The 17,459-nt window shown below is 42.4% G+C and overlaps 1 protein-coding gene across 3 annotated transcripts; it reads right to left on the bottom strand.

Moving 5' to 3' along the window:
- Window positions 1–2,755: 2,755 nt before the first annotated feature.
- On the bottom strand, window positions 2,756–13,324 carry insig1 (insulin induced gene 1). 3 transcript variants are annotated; one of them, XM_037079308.1, is made up of 7 exons: window positions 13,272–13,324; window positions 12,638–12,736; window positions 12,159–12,506; window positions 9,966–10,090; window positions 9,601–9,764; window positions 8,880–8,979; window positions 2,756–5,699 (listed from the first exon to the last, which is right to left on the bottom strand). In XM_037079308.1, exons 2-7 carry the CDS (start codon window positions 12,693–12,695, stop codon window positions 5,670–5,672), a joined length of 825 nt encoding a protein of 274 aa, XP_036935203.1. In that variant the 5' UTR covers window positions 12,696–12,736; window positions 13,272–13,324; the 3' UTR covers window positions 2,756–5,669. The 3 variants fall into 3 exon arrangements, with proteins under 3 accessions (XP_036935203.1, XP_036935204.1, XP_036935205.1); XM_037079309.1 differs by lacking the exon at window positions 13,272–13,324 and adding an exon at window positions 12,849–12,896; XM_037079310.1 differs by lacking the exons at window positions 12,159–12,506; window positions 12,638–12,736; window positions 13,272–13,324 and adding an exon at window positions 11,391–11,674.
- Between the last annotated feature and the right edge of the window lie 4,135 nt (window positions 13,325–17,459).

Here is a 17,459-nt window from a genome sequence, read left to right on the forward strand (position 1 = left end):
GGCACTGGGAGAGGCAATGAGCGAGGGCAGAGGACAGGAGTGGACCCAGCTCTGGTGTAATGAAGACTCAGTAGACCTAAACGACCCACACACACACACACTTTCCACACACACACACGCACGCCTGCACACACACACACACACACACACACACACACACGATCTTTCATTATATGTATCACAGAGAGCAGGACATTAATGCCACTGAAGACCTTTTGGCAGTGCAATAAGAGCGCGCAATGATTTTCCTCCACACTCAATCCATTTCATTGACCTTTTCTATCATGCATGTGACTCTGCCCGGCTCGCTGCAGTGTGAGATAAATATTCCTGGAATAATATCCCCGCCACACTTTAATAAATTATCTTTTTTTTGGATCTGAATTTTTATGCTCATCAGAGGTTAGAGAAGGTCTGATCTTTAAATGCGATCTTCTAAAGTTTCCCTCTTCCTGTGCAGCATTTGGAGATCCATCATACAGCCTTTGGTCAGTAAATACCCCTGTGTGTGTGTGTGTGTGTGTGTGTGTGTGTGTGTGTTTTGGAGTCATGTTATCTCTAGTCCTCATCAGGCCCTGCTGCAAGACATTGCTGTCCCCTGTCCCTCCACTAGGGGTCCACAGATGTCATGGTAATAATGTCCAGACAAGCTGAGAGGATAAATACTGTCATCTGGTGGCAACAAAAGCAATCACTGTTGAGTCGACAGCACTGTGATCTCATATCACACTGCAGGTCTCTCTCTACATTAATGCCATTAGTGCCTCTTAATGCAAACAAGGCGTTCAAATAAGTTGTTGGCACTGAACTCCAGTAGAGGAGGACCCAACATGTGTCGAGATGTCTTGTTAAATGTGCGAGACAGGCAGAGACTTGTGTTAAAAGGGAGACAGGCAGATGTACTCAGAGCGCTCGACTTAAAGGTGTTAATAGCAGGGAGCATATATGATAAATATGGGACATTCAAGGTCATGTGTCATTTCATTTGACCCAGATTGTTCAAAATATGTCTCTCTCTTTCTTTCTCTCTTTAGATAGAGCTAACGGTTCAATGTGTGGATTGGTGATCTGACGTTTTGTAAATGCACATGAACACCCCCCCCAAAAAAAAAAAAATTAAATGAACAATTCTGGTGTTGAGTATGAAGATGTTCCTCATACATCAATAATTAACATGCACTTGTGTTCAAATTCAGTTATCCCGTCGCATCGAGAAGAGATCTGAAAAACAAAATCCAGTGGGACAAAAACTGAATGATCCACCAAAAAGGTCACAAAGTTCATCATAATGACAAACTGAGCAAACTGGTTGGTGTCTTTGGAAACTTTGGGGTCTCTTCCAGAATTTAAAACACACCTCTGTGGATCTGAACGGTATTCTGCTGGACGCGGTGTGTGTTTGTACTCACTGACCCACCGGCATCTGTTTGTTATCTTTAAGTGACTTTTTATATAGCAGGCAGGTGATATACAGCCTGTTATAAAATTTAAAGACTTGTTAAACGTTAACATCATTGTCTTCATGTTTTGTGGCAGTCGACCCGCTTCAGCAAATTAGAGGGGCTCGATAACAGACACAATCTAAACAACAAAAGGCGCTGCGAGGAGGAGGAATTGGGAAGAGACTAGCCTATATATGGCTCAAATCGATAGATCAGATAGGCCCGGGCCTGTCTCCTCGCCTTGAAGGAAGGACAGAGAGGGAAAGAAGAGGGAGACGGGAGGGGGAGGAGGAGAGGGAGGGGTGTTTTGGCAATAAGGAGGCACTCTAATGGAGTCTTTCAGTTTGCTGTGGCTGGAAATGAAAGGCGGTTGAAGCCAGGCCAATTATTCTGCCCGAAGAGGAGGAGACTGAAAGGAAAGAGGAAGAGGGAGAGGTGGCGTGTGGCGCTCAATCGTCCCGATAGATAGATAGATAGATAGATAGATAGATAGATAGATAGATAGATAGATAGATAGATAGATAGATAGATAGATAGATAGATAGAAGGGTGGATGGATGGATGCATGGATGGAGATAGAGAGGCTCCCGGGACGAGGGGTTCATTCAGAATAGCCCACAGATATTGGCCCCACTCCCAGAAATTTCCCCCAGTGCAAAAGGTTAACTGTCAGTCCCCCGCTAGGTATAAATAGAAGTCTGCCCTCCAGAAAGGCGTGTTCAGAGAGAGGGGGTAGACAGAGGAGGGGGGGGGGGGGGGAAGGAGGGTGAGGGGGGGGTGCAGTTCCTCATGATCCCAATGACACACAGGGGGTGGAGGAGGAGGGGGAGGTGGTGGTTTCAGGGGTTTATTTTTTTTTGGGGAGGGGGGGTAATACAGGGAGGGGTCTTACAGAGAGAGGGGAAGATGCAGCCGAAGACATTATAATGGCTCCGGAGACTGACAGAGAGCCCGGACAAAAGAGTGTCCTCATCTATTCAACTTGGCCGTGACAGCAGACACAACAAAACGCCATCGTCAGCACCCCCAGAAAGCTCCGGGTGCGATTGAGCCACGGCTGCATTTGACAACATCCACCCCCCCCAAAAAAAATATATCAGAGGGTTATTGTCTTTTTGAAGCTGCTGAGACGTGTAATTAGGCTAGTGTCTGGCTGCTTTGTGTGTGTCGGTATCAGGTTTATGTCACTGGAAAAAGAAGCGAGAGGAAGAAGAAGTCCTGACAGTGCCGTACACATCATCCATTTCCTGTAATAAACTCATTTCAAATCTCTTAATCCAGTCGCACAAGTGAGTGATGACCACACGCAGGTGTCCTTGGTCAGGTGATTTTTTTATTTTATTTTTTTCACTTAAATCCATGGTAGCAAAAATGAAACACAGCTGAAATATCAGACAAATACACAGAAACTCTGAAACATTGAAACAGAAGGTGCTTCACCACCTCAAAAAAATAAAGCTTCCTCTTCAGTTTAACACACCTGAATGTGGGCAGATTCAACCTGAAGTGACCCGCCCACGAAAAAAGTATTTAAAAAAATAAGTCAGGTTTCCTTCCGTAATGCTACTGAACAAGATTTTTTTGTTTGTTTTTGTTTGACACAATATATTTTCTTATGCTTGTCTCTCTGGTGAGAGTCATTGGTTTTGACTCTAAAAGGCATGTAATCTGACAAAAAAAAATAAAAACAATCAAAAAAAGATGTTATTGCTTTTTTTTTTAAGTATCCACACTGCATATACTTACAACAAGTTATATATTTTTTTTTAGCCATTGTCAGAAATAATAATAATAAATAAAGGAAAGAATAATCGGCTCATGTATACTCTGATTGCACTTAATCCTCTAGACCCCCAAACGCTAACTAACATACCGTAGGTCTAGTATGGTAATAACACCTGTCTGATTACATAGGCAAGCCATTATACATACAAGCAATAATGTCATTATGTTTGTACAAATGATAAAACTAAATTGTTATAGTGACAAAAGCACTACATTCTATAATACACAGGCAATCACAGATTGCAAATCTTAAGTAATAATGTCCTGCCCTCTCCTACGACCGCTGTATGTTCCCAAACTATCAGCGCTAAGTTTGAGGGTACAATTGAAAAGTGGGAAATGTGTACAATCGCACGGTAACATGTTTGTCTCTGTAGGGAATCACAGGTCAGTTCTACAAGACATTTAACACCTGGTCACAAGGGGGAAAAATAATCACTGGATAGTGTTTTGACATGAACCACAAATGCTGGCAAAGGTTGTTGAGTGTGGTATACTCCCAGTACATTCTTTCCAAAACACGGTCCACCATGGTGGCCGTCCCTTTACTCATTTCAATCCAGAATAATGCTTTGAGGTCAGACTTCTCTCTCCTCCTTACTAAACAATCCTCTGTCTGTTTATCTGAAACAGCCCAAACAATGAACTGAAGGTCTAAAATGTGGTGTTGTGCTGACAGAAAGCAGTAAAACACAACTGAATTGTTGCATTTTTTGCTCCATATTTCTTAACGCTTGAAGTGTATCGCGTGTCATTACATACAAGCTAATACCAGCCGGACCGAATCGGTAAGTTGGCACTCGGGTACACATTTCCTGTCTCTCCTCATTCCATCGACTCCTCTGCAGAAAATGTTTCATTGTCACTTCAAAACAATAGTTTTACTTTAATCGAGAAGATTGATACCACTCATGTCTTCATGGTAAATGTGTAACTAGCGCCAGTGGCAGCTAGCTTAGCTTTTTAAGTTTGAATTAAATTAACAAGACATAAGGTTTAATCAGTGAGATTTAGAAATGCTGATGTTGAATAGAGGAGCCAGGCTAGCATTGTCAGCCTGTTTCTGGTCTGTGTGCCAGACAAAGCTTAACTGGTGCTGGCTATAGTTACATATTTAGCATAGCAAGTGCTGGCAACAGTTAGCTTTGACTTTAAATTGAACAAACAAAATGTTAGTTAGCTAGTTTGCACCCTGTTTCCCATACTTTGTGGTACGCTAAGCTAACCAGCAGATTTACCAGAAGCAAATTAATGCTATTCGTGTCTCAATAGTGCACATGTGGCGAGCACCAGCAACAGTTATGTCTGCTTTTTAAGTTTGAATTTAGCTAAGCTAACAGCCTGCTGGCTTTAGCTAACAATACATGTACACTGTATACATTTTGGAGTGGTATCAATTTTCACTTTACAGAAATAGTTCAAACTTAAATGAGAAAACTGATCAAACTCTCAATTCTGGATGATAAATCTGAAGCTAACACCAGCATTGGTGAGCATAACTTTTTAAGTTTACATTAAAAGAACATGATATATGTATTAATGAGTGAGCATTAGAAAAGCTGGTAGGGGGCTTTGTCACCTTCAGCAGAGCTAAGCTAGCTGTTCCACCTTTTTTCCAGTCTTTGTGCTAAGCTATGCGTACCAGCTGCTAGCTTTAGCCACATATTTACCATAAAAATATGAGAGTGATATCAATGTTCTCATCTAACTCTCAGCAAGGAAACCATTTTTCAAATATTTCCACCAAATGTCAAACTATTCCTTTCAGAAGCTGGAATCCTCATTCAGTATCTACCACAAATTACATTTGGTTTGGGGTCATTCAGAAGTTACAAAATAAATACTTAATTTGGTTTAACTGGGAACATACATCTCCCCTGTGCCTCGGCGGTGCCACTGAGGCCCGCTGAATACATTTCTCCGTGAGAGTGAAGACATATTCTGTTGCCCACTCATACAATATTTCCCTTTTATGATCATATTAAATTAAGACTGTAAAAAAAAAAAAAAAAAAAAAGACATTAGCACCTCCCCTCATGTCTCCTCTGCTAAGACCAGGATACAACCACGCTAAAGCACACGCACGCACTCTTCCACTCGATAAAATTCAGAAAGGTCCGTACTTCCAGCAAAAAAAAAATAAAACCAGTCAACAGTTCACTTCAAAAACAACAACAACAACATCAACAACAAAATAAAGGCAAACGGCATCCTCCCCGTCTAGTGTGAGGGAAGCCTTAATGCTAATGGAGTACAACAGAGGAGGGAGGGAGAGGTGGCTGGCCACAGGGAGGTGCAGAGGACATGGCACGTTAGATGAGGGGCTTCTCTGACCCGCACTTTGTCATGAGAACAAAGGATGAAGTCGAAACAGTGAGTCTTTTTTCTCATAACTTGTCCATTTTTTTTTTTTTAACATCGGCTGCCCTTTCCCCGGGTTTTTCAGTCCATGTGGGGTTTCTCGACACCACCCTGAGGAGGAGACAGAGAAGAAGCTCGGTGTTAATGACATGTCAATCCATCAACGTGGCGCAGCAATAGTAAAAAAAACAGTATTCATAAATATGTATGCAGAAATAAAAAGTAGCTTCTATATAGTGAGCTGGTGGTGGCTAAAGGTACTGAAGTAGATGTAATCCCACTCATTACTCATCAAATCCCCTCTATCACTCAAACTATTGTTCTATTCTGATGACTTCTAACAACTTCAGGTGACTCATTTTCAGGACATGAGTCACGGGTGAACACACCACTTGGACAAATCACACATTGAACTGCAGTAAAAACGGGCAATTTGTTTAGTTATGATTATAATAACATTTGGTTGGACCACAGTTTTTGCCTGTTGTAACCTAACATTCACCAGAGAAGCCAACTGCTGCCAACTGTAGTCCCTTTATGACTGTAGCCCCTGTTAGCTTGTTAGCCTAGTTAGCTATAAGAGGTGTGTTTGTTATTTCTTCAAATTCTGTTGATAATTGGAATTAAATTTAGAATGCTGAAACTAAAATGATTAAATAATGCACCTTGGACAAATCACAGGTTTTATCTGTCCAAGACTGAGTAGTGACATCAATCTCTGTGTACCAACGTTACGGACAGATCAAGGTCCTGACGTTAACTTGGATTTCTCAAGACCCAGGTGACAGGTAATCAGAAGCTATTGGGTGCACCTGTGGTGTTCTCCCTCAGCTGGCTGCAATCAGTCAGCTGGGAGGTTATATGAGGAGGTTACAGTTTCCCTGCTCAGTTTGTTTTGCGTCTTCAGGGAGTCAACACCATCAGTTGGCTTTCTGTGTTCTGTCTGACTGAAACTCTGAGTTGAGAGTTTGAGATCCATTTATTTTTTCCAGTTTCTTCATATTTTCTTCCCCCCGATCAATGACTCCCACTTCACCTTTGGTTTTTGGGTCCCATGTCTTTTGTTCGTCTATCTTTTTGACAGAATCAGTGGGTGGCTGTGTTTTATTCCAACCGCCACCTTTAGGATGGCGAGGGACCAGCTGGTATTGACCCTTTTGTGATTTTACAGTGTTTTGTTAGTTCCCCAACCTGCGACCACTCTCTCCTTCAGGTTTTGTTTTCTAGGGAAATATAATGCCACTTTCAGATTTTCCACCAAACATGGCCCTGCCACCGCTTTGGGAACATTTCAGGACTACTTTAAGTTGCAATATATAAACAATGAGTTTAAAAAGCAACAGTAATTGCCAACATAATTTGAAGAAATAGAAGGTGACATCATGGCCTTGACACATTGTGTTGCAGTGATATCTCGCTAAAAGTTTGCATAAAATTTTACTTGTGGAAATGTTTTACATTTTGCACATTCAGGTGTCACGATTCTATTTAAAGGAAGGGAACTTTTTTTCTTTCTGTTCCCTTTTTCCAAACAGAAACGGAACATTCTGTACCCCAAAGGGGAAGAAAGCACCACAAGCTCAGCAGGAGTGAAACCGCTCACTGCTTTTCTAATTTGGTTATTTTACCCATCACAAAACATTTTTAGATATATTCAGACATCAAAGTCTCAATAGTTTGTGTGCTGGACTGTGCAATCTTTTAAACGGGACATTTGGCTGCACCTTCAAATAAGCTGGTAGAATTATTAGCCATTCAGCTTTAAAGCAGATCTAATAAGTACAAGAGCTTCTATTCTGCATGGTTAGTGCTGCCAACCAGATTGTTCCACTGTAACCATCGTTAATCCTTAATAAAAAAAATAAAAATAAAGCAAGCCAACAAAAAACAATTTTGAGTAAAAGAAAAAACTCATGTTCCTCCTGATCCTTCTCATAAATGACTCACTGGAGCGAAAGAGCGAAAAACAGAGAACAAAACCACGAGCGGAGACTTGTGCCAACATTCCTCAGGCCTCATCACAAACAAAAACAACAAGCAGCAAATGACCCTCTGGTCAGCCGAGTCCTGACTGGCTCTGTGTCTCGCCGCGACTGTGAAAAACAACAGCCCTTAATCTGCTTTCACGCTTTCACTGAGTCAAACTGAGGGAGTGACGGGACTCGTACTTTACAGACAGAATGAGGTGAGGCTTCTGGGCAAAAGCTTAATGAAGACATCAAAGCTGACTTGACGTGATAATTATGAGGGAAGGGAGGGGGCGGGCGTCCAGTGCACTTTGAACAACTTTAAAACCGCTTGACAACGTTATCGGCTGTTGTGCGTCAGCTGAATTACTGCAAATAAAGCATGTGTGGTGCAGAGGAGTCCTCTGAACTCATCATTTTTTCTGTTCCACAGTTTAGACAGCGTGCAGATAATGCAGATGTTTGGCGCTCCTGATTAATGTGTAGGGATATTAATCACACACAATCTGAAATTTAAAAAAAAAAGCTGAATCATAATCATGCTAAGACTTTCAACTAAAAAAATGCAGTGGTTGCAACTTGTTTGGTGGCTCTTTAAAAGGAGCAGTTCACCCAAAAGCCAAAAGTGAAGACGCCCAGATGTGTCTCATTTACAAATACCTTGCCTCGAGCTATAAAGCCTAAATTAATTGAAGTAATTTTCTGTGCTGCTCATGCAGGACATCACAATTTTGTACCACTTGGCTGCTAAAATGATGAGAAACATGATCCATTTTGTCAAACAACATTAACAATGCAGACTGGGAGCTCGGAGTACCGGGAGAGTGCTGATGTTTACACTGCAAGCACAGGAGATTTGGACCGGGATGGGGCTATCTGGTTAGCATGCTAATGGCAGATATCTTTGCAACACAGCACATAAACATTATAAAGTCATATAAACTGGGATGCTTGTGGGATGCTTAAGGGAGAAGAAGAAACTTGTCAATTGACACGTTGGGCCAATTCATCTGTGTTTAAAACCTTTTCCTACTTGCTTTAACACAAGGTGAGGTCCTCTTCCACAGAGTCAACCATGTTGCGCTTGTATGTTTCAACAGAAACATGCCATGAACAGACAAATCAAACACTGGCTCCAGAGAGGGCCTTTTGCGTTTCTGGCATTTTTCATGAGCTGACACCAGGGACGATGACACGAGGGATGCTGGCAAATCTGCCACCTCACTGCCAGATGCCACAAAAGCTTTAAAAAAGATTTAAAATCAGCTGCATGTTTGACCCTGCAGTTATAGAAGCACATATTAGAAATGGTTGTGAACTTTACCATGGCGAGTTGCCGTCCGATGTTTCCCACAGTAACACCGCCTGAGAAGAATATGCAGGGGAGCCAGGAGCGTACATACAAGAAGTCTGGAGACGTGTACCTGAAAGACAGAAATCATCTTATTTAATCATTCTTCATAATGTAGAGCAGGTTTGGTAATGCTGATCCTGGCCTGTGACCTCTAAATACGCAACAAGCCCCGGCAAAGCTAAATAAGATGTCGTAGAGAGTCATGCCACAGAAAAAGAAACACAGTCAGGCAGGTCTCTGCGCGGGGAAAAACATACAAGACATGTCGAGCTTGAAAACATAATTATCTCCCCTCATTCTTCTCTCTCTGTTTCTATCTTGTAAAGTCAGCTGCCTTTTGAGCCTCTTACCGTCAGCAACAGCCCTTTTTCTCCGCAGTGTATTTTTGATGATGTGCCACTGAAGCTGGTAGGAGGGCCTGCTAATTGGGCTCCGGGAGACAAGGGAGCTTCCCAAAATACAACTCAGTACCTGAAGCTCTATCTGTCACATCTTTCTTGATGGAATCACACAGGTGGGACGACTTCAAGGCACTCCATCTACTTCCTTCTTTAATTTAACACTCGAGCCAAGCTACATAGATCTTGCTGTGGAGTGTCAATAAAACACTCCTGATTAAGTGTGAACTTCCGTTCCACCTGTGCTTGAACACAGCGTGACGGCAGTAGATAAAACTTAGTGACAAACTTACTGGTAGACTCCGTTGTAGACCAGCAGCTGTGTGAACACTGTAGCCAGGATGGCGGTGGTGATGCCCAAACCAAAGCCGCTCCTGGACCGGTCGAACGTCCACCACAGGCCCAAGGACAAGGCTGCCAGTGTTAGGGAGAGCTGCACTTGGTTGCAGTCTAGTTTCTGTGTTACCAGGCCGTCAAGGACAAAGTCAAACTGTATGACGCTAGCAAGATAGTAGCTCTTACTCAAATATTTGTGCGACATGCAAGTTCCATCACTTCTTAAGGGCAAAGCTGGACATTCTCATGCTTTAGATTCCATCCAAACTGAGAACAGCATGCTGAAAGAAATCTATACGTCGAGTCCCTCATGAAAGGATACAACACTGGCGTGGTTGATGCCGACGAACACGGCGATACACCTCATGACGCTGGCCCACTCCCTCTTGAACTTGTGGGGCTCTCCCAAATGGCTGTCGAGGCAGGGGTACAGCAGGCCGACAACAGCTGTGAAGAAAAAAAAGGAACAAACATACCCAGAGTTACACGAGATAAGCAGAAACTGTGTGAAACGCCAGCAGGCAAATCCTGTCACGGAGCTGCTGTGTGGGATTATTCTGTTTGCTGAACATTTGCTGAACGTGCGCTTCCATAATTAGTGACTCATTTAGACACATGCAACAAAAAGATGATTCTTTTCATTTTGAGCCCTAAACTTTCCTTTTATATTGTTCTATTGATGGTTCTTTATGTTTTATGTGACTTTGGGCTCCTGTTTTCTTTTGAGCTCTCTACTCTTTATTGTCACTAAAGCACAAAAGACCAAGAGAATGTCTGTAAATTGCTCTTTTGTGCAGGCACGTCAGCAGCAAATCTTCACAAATCAGGAGATGTAATTATTTGTGGTTCTGCATTGTTCTTGTATTTAACCTACTAACCTTTTAACCAGCTTTGCAAACTATTCAAATACTTGTTAAAACATTAATCTGACAAAAATGTCACCAGCTGTTCTTCTTTGTTTTATAGTAAGATGAACTGAATATTTTTGGGTCCTTGACAGAACAAGGAATTTATGGATGGACATGACAGACATTTGAATAACTTTCTAAACATTCTATAGGTTAGACAATTAATCAGTTAACTGAAGAAATACCTGATGGATTAATTGAAAAGAAAATAATGGTTGGATGAAGCAAAAGACTGCACAGAATAAAAACATCCCAGAAGTTGCAGTAAGTTCACTAACAAAGTTTCAAAAGATTCTTTTTTCTTTTAAATCATTATATAAACTAAATATTTTTTGGTCTTGATTGTTTTTCGGACAAAACACACAATTTGTAGACATCGCCTCGGCTCTGGGGACTGATGACAGAGACTTTCTACTACTTTCTAACATTTTATGGATTAGACAATTGGCAAAAATAACTTTTCGATTTATGTAAAGGAAATAACAGTTGGGTGAGGTGATAAAAAAAAATTACAGAGGACAAAAACATCACAAAAGTTCACTGAAAGCTGAGCACTTTGTTTTACATCACAATAAACTAAATGTCTTTGGGTGTTGACTGTCAGTTGGACAAAACAATCAGTTTGTTGATGTCCCCTCAGGCTACTGGGACTAGTGATAGACATTTTCACATTTTACTTCCTAACATTTTAAGTAAAGCTATTAACTGAAAAATGATAGTTGGGTGCAGCAAAAAAGACATTACAGAGGATAAAACAAACATGACAAAAGTTACAATAAGTTCACTGTACAGTAAGGACAACCTTGTTTATACAGTGAAGCTCTTATAAAAGCTCCTACCCGACTGTGAAAGACATTAACAAGGCAAAGACTAATGTCAACAAACTGAAGACGTGCAGCTACAACTCCACTTTCATTTGTTTTCTGCCCTGCAGCACATGGGAGGAGGAGTCGACGGTATCTGCTGTTATTTTTCTCCCTCTTCTCTACCCTACTTCCTGGTTCCTGGCCTTAAAAGTACCTCCCCCTCAAGCTCACCCGTTATGACACCAGCCAATGAGCGTGCAGCTTGCCTGGTGTCCGGCTGTTGCAGCCAATCAGAGGCCGAGAATAGCAGCCATCTGTGCAGAGTCACTTTTTTTTTTTTTTTCATAACCAGACAAAACCATCCAAGACTAGTACAGCCTGAGAGAGGAAAGCTTTATAAAAACAAAGCCGAATGGTGATTCATTACCGCCTGATCATACAGTCACTGATTTACGTGACAACAATAGAGGGCTTCTGTTTTTATGCCCCGGACAGTTTAAAATCACTCTATTTCACGGCCTAGTCTGGTGTGAATGGTGTATATGAACCTCACAGAGAGGGTTTGCTTGGACTTCCAGCGCTCATACATGGTTGTTAAATTGCATTTTAACGTCAGCTCACGTTGTCTTTATATGGCAAAGTCTGCTGTACAGTAACCCCTCCCCTCTCTGCATTCCTTTGTCCTTAACTTAGCAACAAACTTGCTGATAACCGAGGTCAAGCTGCTTCTCGAGAACTATTTATAACGCATTAATGAACATTTTTTTTTGTTTTGTTTTTTTTTGCGCGACGTGCACTCACCGGCTCCTGTGCCGCAGCACGGAGGGATCCACCAGGCGGACGAGAACAAAGTTGTCATCACCTCCTCGGGAAACAGGGTGACGTTTCTTTGTACCTGCAGCAAGTTGAGCACCAGGGCGAGGAACGCGCCGACGGTGAAGAGGACCAGACCCCGGCGGATCAGGTTGGCCGTCCGGACGTCGTGCAGCGAGCCGTAGGCATTGCTGAGCACCGAGGTGATGATGGACATCATTTCTTCGGCTTTGGATGCTAACCAGTTCGCCCCGGATGAATGCTTGGTCTCGACCCTTGACGCACAGGAGCAGCTCCAGCAGTGGTCCTCTAGTCTGGGCATTTGGCACTTTAGGGCTGGATGAGAGGGAGGAAAACGGGGGGGCTTTTAGCTCACAATCAAGAGAAGAGACACTGTTGCAGGATGACAGATCGGTGAAGTTGTAACACTAACGTAGAAAAAAAAAAAAAACAGTTATCCACCTTACCTTGTTCTCCAGACGTCGTCAGTGTCTGGTCCAAAGAGAAACCTCCACTCCTCTTCATTCAGCTCCCTCGATTACAACAATAAAAAACCTCCCTTGTTCCTGTTCACAGCAAGGACAGTAATCAGCACGTTGTTTTGTTCACACCATCGTTAGCGCACCAACACACACATACAAACTGAGAGAGAGAGAGAGAAAACACACACACACGCACACACACGCTGCTGCTGCTCCATTCCTCAGCACAGAGCTCATACCAGGGGCAAGAGCTTCCTCTGCAGAAAACAATCACAGCTGTGTCGGGTGAGAATCGGCAGCCAATCAGAGCGCGGCGGCTGATATGACGTGTCGCCACCCCACCGCCCCCTCGTCCGGAACAGACGCGCAAAAAAAAAAAAACACGAGAGAGGATGGATAGAGCCTGAAGTGAAAGTGGAAACAGAGGAGTACTTTGGAAAAGAGGCAAGTTTGAAGAGCAGTTGAAGAGCCAGTGTAAAAGTGTAAAAACAGGACGTTTTCAGAGCGAACATTGCCCAATAATTCAGAAAAAGTTGCAGAATAAATCATGATGAAATCCACATTTGCAATAGAGGTCCATGATAAGCTATATGAGAGGCCAAAAGAAGAATGTGTTTACCAGGCTTTCTCAGCTATTCCAGCAGGCGTCACCTCCACAAACTAGTCCCCTATCTTCTGAGCAGATACCTTTTTATATACAAGCTGCCTTTGGGGAAATGGGATCAGTGGCACAGCCCCCTTTCCCCACCCCTGTTATTTGTGAAAAGTTTGTTGAACCTTGGGTCAGGTTAAAGGAGGTGTGGTTTGCCAGGAGGAGTGTGTGTGTGTGTGTGCAGGGAATGCATGTAAGAGCCCCCTCGCACGTCAGTCAGAGATAATGTGAATAGATAAGGTTCAGTGCCCGAGTGACCCAGTCTTTCAAGGACCGACAACAACATGACGAAGGTGTTTTGCAAGACACTATATGATGTGAAGTAAGAGAGAACGGGGCAAATGGCATAACAAACCGCTCAGTGTATACGTGCAGGGGGAAACATCTGCAGGGGCATGTTTTACTTTGCCGGGTTCCTGAGGACATACATTGGGAAACGCTTTTAGGTTTTAACAGTTTGTAATAACCATCATTAATAAGTGGCAAATTCATAATTAAGAGTTTGTGAATAGTTATTTCACTTCCAACAGACAATGGAATGCTTTGTAAACAAGCCATTCCAACTCAAGCATTGGAAACTGGAAAATCTTCAGGGCTCCACCCAATCTTTGAATCATAATGACACTGAGATTTATGTAAAACACATACAGTTTCACTTCCTCATCACTGATGGGGTATAAGACACGTGCTGATGTTGTGTCAAGGTCTTTACGTATTACTTTTTTATTTATTGTAAATTGACCCTTTTCAGACAGTGGCCACTTTCCTCTGACGTGGTGCTCAGGGTGGGAAGCTTGAATGCTCTGATAATATTATGCTGCTGTGTTGCCGGTTGCAGGTCATACAAATGTACATTTTTGCTAACCCATTAGCTCACGCTAGCATTCAACCACTTCCTTTCGGATCATAATGTGTAACACTAACAAGGAAGGCAAGGAAGTGGTCTGATGCTAACGTTAGCTGAAGCAGAAGCTAATGGGTCATCAAAGATGTTGTTTTAGCTTAAAAGTGGCCTGGACACAGTGAAAGGATAAAGATATATCAGTTCCCTGCATTTATCTGGAACACAGCATAACCACAGTTAAGCACAGAGCTGAAATAAAAAATTGCCGCTGTGTGAATACGGTCCGTGACCTCTCACTGACCATTTAATAAGCACTTGTTTATTGTAAAGTTATAACCAATCTTTATAATACTTGACAGATGCCTGCTAGCTGGGTTTATAAAAAAATGTTTGCAAATAGTCAAATAAATATTAACAAAAACAATATTATACTTAAGAAACTATAATTTTGCCCAGTACCAGTAATAGTTGAGATGAGACTGCTCTGTTCATGAGACTTTACAGTCTTTTATATTATCCATGAGTAAGTCCCAGACTAAGTCAGATTGACTGAATTTCAGCTTCTGGCGTTTTGCAGAAAGTAATACCATGGATGAATCATCTTTTACATGCAAATTGGCTTACAAAACAAAATGATGCTTCATGACCAACAGCAAATTTGGTAAACAAAAAACGGAGAGCATATCAATCAGATAGCATTTCTTTTCAATTAAGTTTAATTAAAAACCTTTTTTGACATAATTATCTGTGGCTCCAATGTCTCAGGGTATTGTACTGTATGCGATGTTTTGTTTTTTTTTCTCTCCCCGCGGCAATTATGTGGCACTAAAATGCAGAACCAAAACAAAAAAAAGGGAATTCTACACCAATTGAGGGTGCGATGTGGGGACTGGTTTCTGGTTGTCACCCAGTGTTCAGCTTCAAAGCCTGAATCCCAACTGCTGAATATATCTCTTCTTTTTATGGCTGATTTGATGTGCCATGTGGAGGGAAACAATGCCCCAATTACTAGGAATATTGAAAAAAAAACCACATCCAATAACTATATTTATGAAAATAGACGTGGAAAAAAAAAGTGCAGGCCCACCAGAGACCGTCATGCTAGCAGCGTAGCTCTAGGAACTGCAGTATCAGTCTGTTGGTCTTATTTGATGACTTGCCATGAAATTCTTTGCAGACGTTCATGCTCCCTAGAGGATGAATGAAAATTTGTTTTCCTGTAGCACCACCAGCAGGCTGAAGCTTCATGTATCATTCATGTCATTACGTAGTCTACCAAATGGATTGGCACAAGATTCTGCGCAGATATTCATGGTTCCCACATGATGCATCCTAATGACTTTTTCGTGAGACTTTTGCCTAGAGATAAAGATAAGATAGGACCTTAGAGATGTTCCACACTCCTCTGTAATAATGAATTGGAGGATAGATTGGCTGAGTAACTCGTACAACCAGTGTTGTTTGCCTCCTTCTAGGTGGCATGATGCAAGATTGTAGCTGCCTTTAAAGCTCTGTGAGATGCAATTAAGTTTGACCTTTTTGGTATCTGACTGTTTAATAAGATGTTCTCAGTTGACACATCCGCGTTATGAATTTAAATATTTCCGTAAGGACAACTTAGGCCCACCGAGTTGATTCTTCTATCCATTTAATTGATATTGGCCACCAGGTTTCTCACATTAATTATGAGCTGCCACCTTCCACCTACCAGTTCCTCCATGTAAAATAGGAGCAACCTCTGAAATCCATTGCAAGTCGGAGGTGGATGTCTACGACTCGGTATTCCAGACTTCCAATCGAAGCATTCCTGCTTTTGTGTCAGGCAAATGAATGGATTATTCACAGAACCTGCCCCTCATTTTGTACATATGTCGGCATGTTTTCTAAAAGCTTACGGGTATGGACTAAGAGAGCCGTGTCAACAGTAGTCACAGGGGGCAGTGCCGCAGTGTGGCTCATAGCTCATGCGAGACACAGCAATCAAAGGACCAGAAGAAGTTTGAAAAATGGCAGAACTTTTTAAGGAGAGGTCATGTACTAACCGTGACTACAGAACAGCTGGGAGGAGACTGGGTGGGAATTAAATGCCAGTTGGACAATGGTGAAGGGACAGTGAAGGTCCACTGAGCAGCCCCTTCTAGTAGTTGTTTCGCTTAACATCCATGCCAACGTGAAAGGACGCAGTATATATGTGGGCAGTGACGGCTATATTGTTTGCAACAGAGGTGTTGAGTCAAAGTTGCTAGCATGGCTGCAGACTCACCTACAAGCAGTGATGGCAAATGTAGCAGAGGGGAAGCTACTTCCTTCCAAGGACTAACCATGTAATCACACAATTTTAGAGATAAAGGTGCTTTCTTTAAGTAGAGCAGTGTCCGAATGAGTTTCTGAGTGATAGCATTACATATGGATATATAAGTCATCTGTGTAGGTATTACAGTTCCCAGACCGCACATTCAAATTGGCTGAGTTTAAATTGGTTCCACTTGAACAGAATGGGGAAAATGCCATTTCCAAAATGGCAGCGATAACTTGAATGGTTAAATATAAATGTCACAGCTGCACTCCACTGGAGCTGTTTCACCATTTTGTGCCAAACAAGTCAAGCATGAAAGTATATTGAGGAGTTGAAAAGTTTGCGTTTGTCCCCCCGTCTCATGTCTGAGTCGTGCTGGTGTGTGCAGAGGGCTTGAACAAATACAGCGTGTCTTATTGGATGAGGAGTCTGTCGAAGGAGAAATTCAGCTTTTTAACAGGTTTCTTTTTCTTCCTCACTTATCTCATAGTTTTGACACAACGGCGCTCATGACCTCTTCACAAACACGCTGTCGTGGTCCCTGAAACTAACATTCAGACATATTCACTCCGCTGCAGCCCATAGATAATGACATCAGTCGTATTTACTATATCCAAATTTTCAGTGGACCGCGTGGTTAACACAGATAAATCGCCAGAGCCTCACACTTTCACAAAAGGGGAAAGGAGGTCAAAATGAGAAGGGGGAGCTCCCAAAGGCCCCGCGCTACTACACCACCCGAATAATCCAGCAGTGGTATTCTTCTTCTGCCTCAGGACAAAATGAGCATGTTGAAGGCTTGTCTCTGGGAAGGAGTGTGTGTACGTTCCCCAAATGAATAAGTTTCTCTCTATGTAATTCTTGGCAATCCAGATGCCTGAGGATAAAAGCCTACAGCAGTGAGTGTGTGTGTGTGTGTGTGTGTGTGTGTGTGTGTGTGTGTCGGTGTGCGTATACCTCTGTCTTTGCTTGAGTGTTTATGTGTTAATCTACTGAGAGGAAGTGTATCGTGTGA

The sequence above is a fragment of the Acanthopagrus latus genome, chromosome 19 (assembly GCF_904848185.1).
Source record: "Acanthopagrus latus isolate v.2019 chromosome 19, fAcaLat1.1, whole genome shotgun sequence".
NCBI lineage: Eukaryota > Metazoa > Chordata > Actinopteri > Spariformes > Sparidae > Acanthopagrus > Acanthopagrus latus.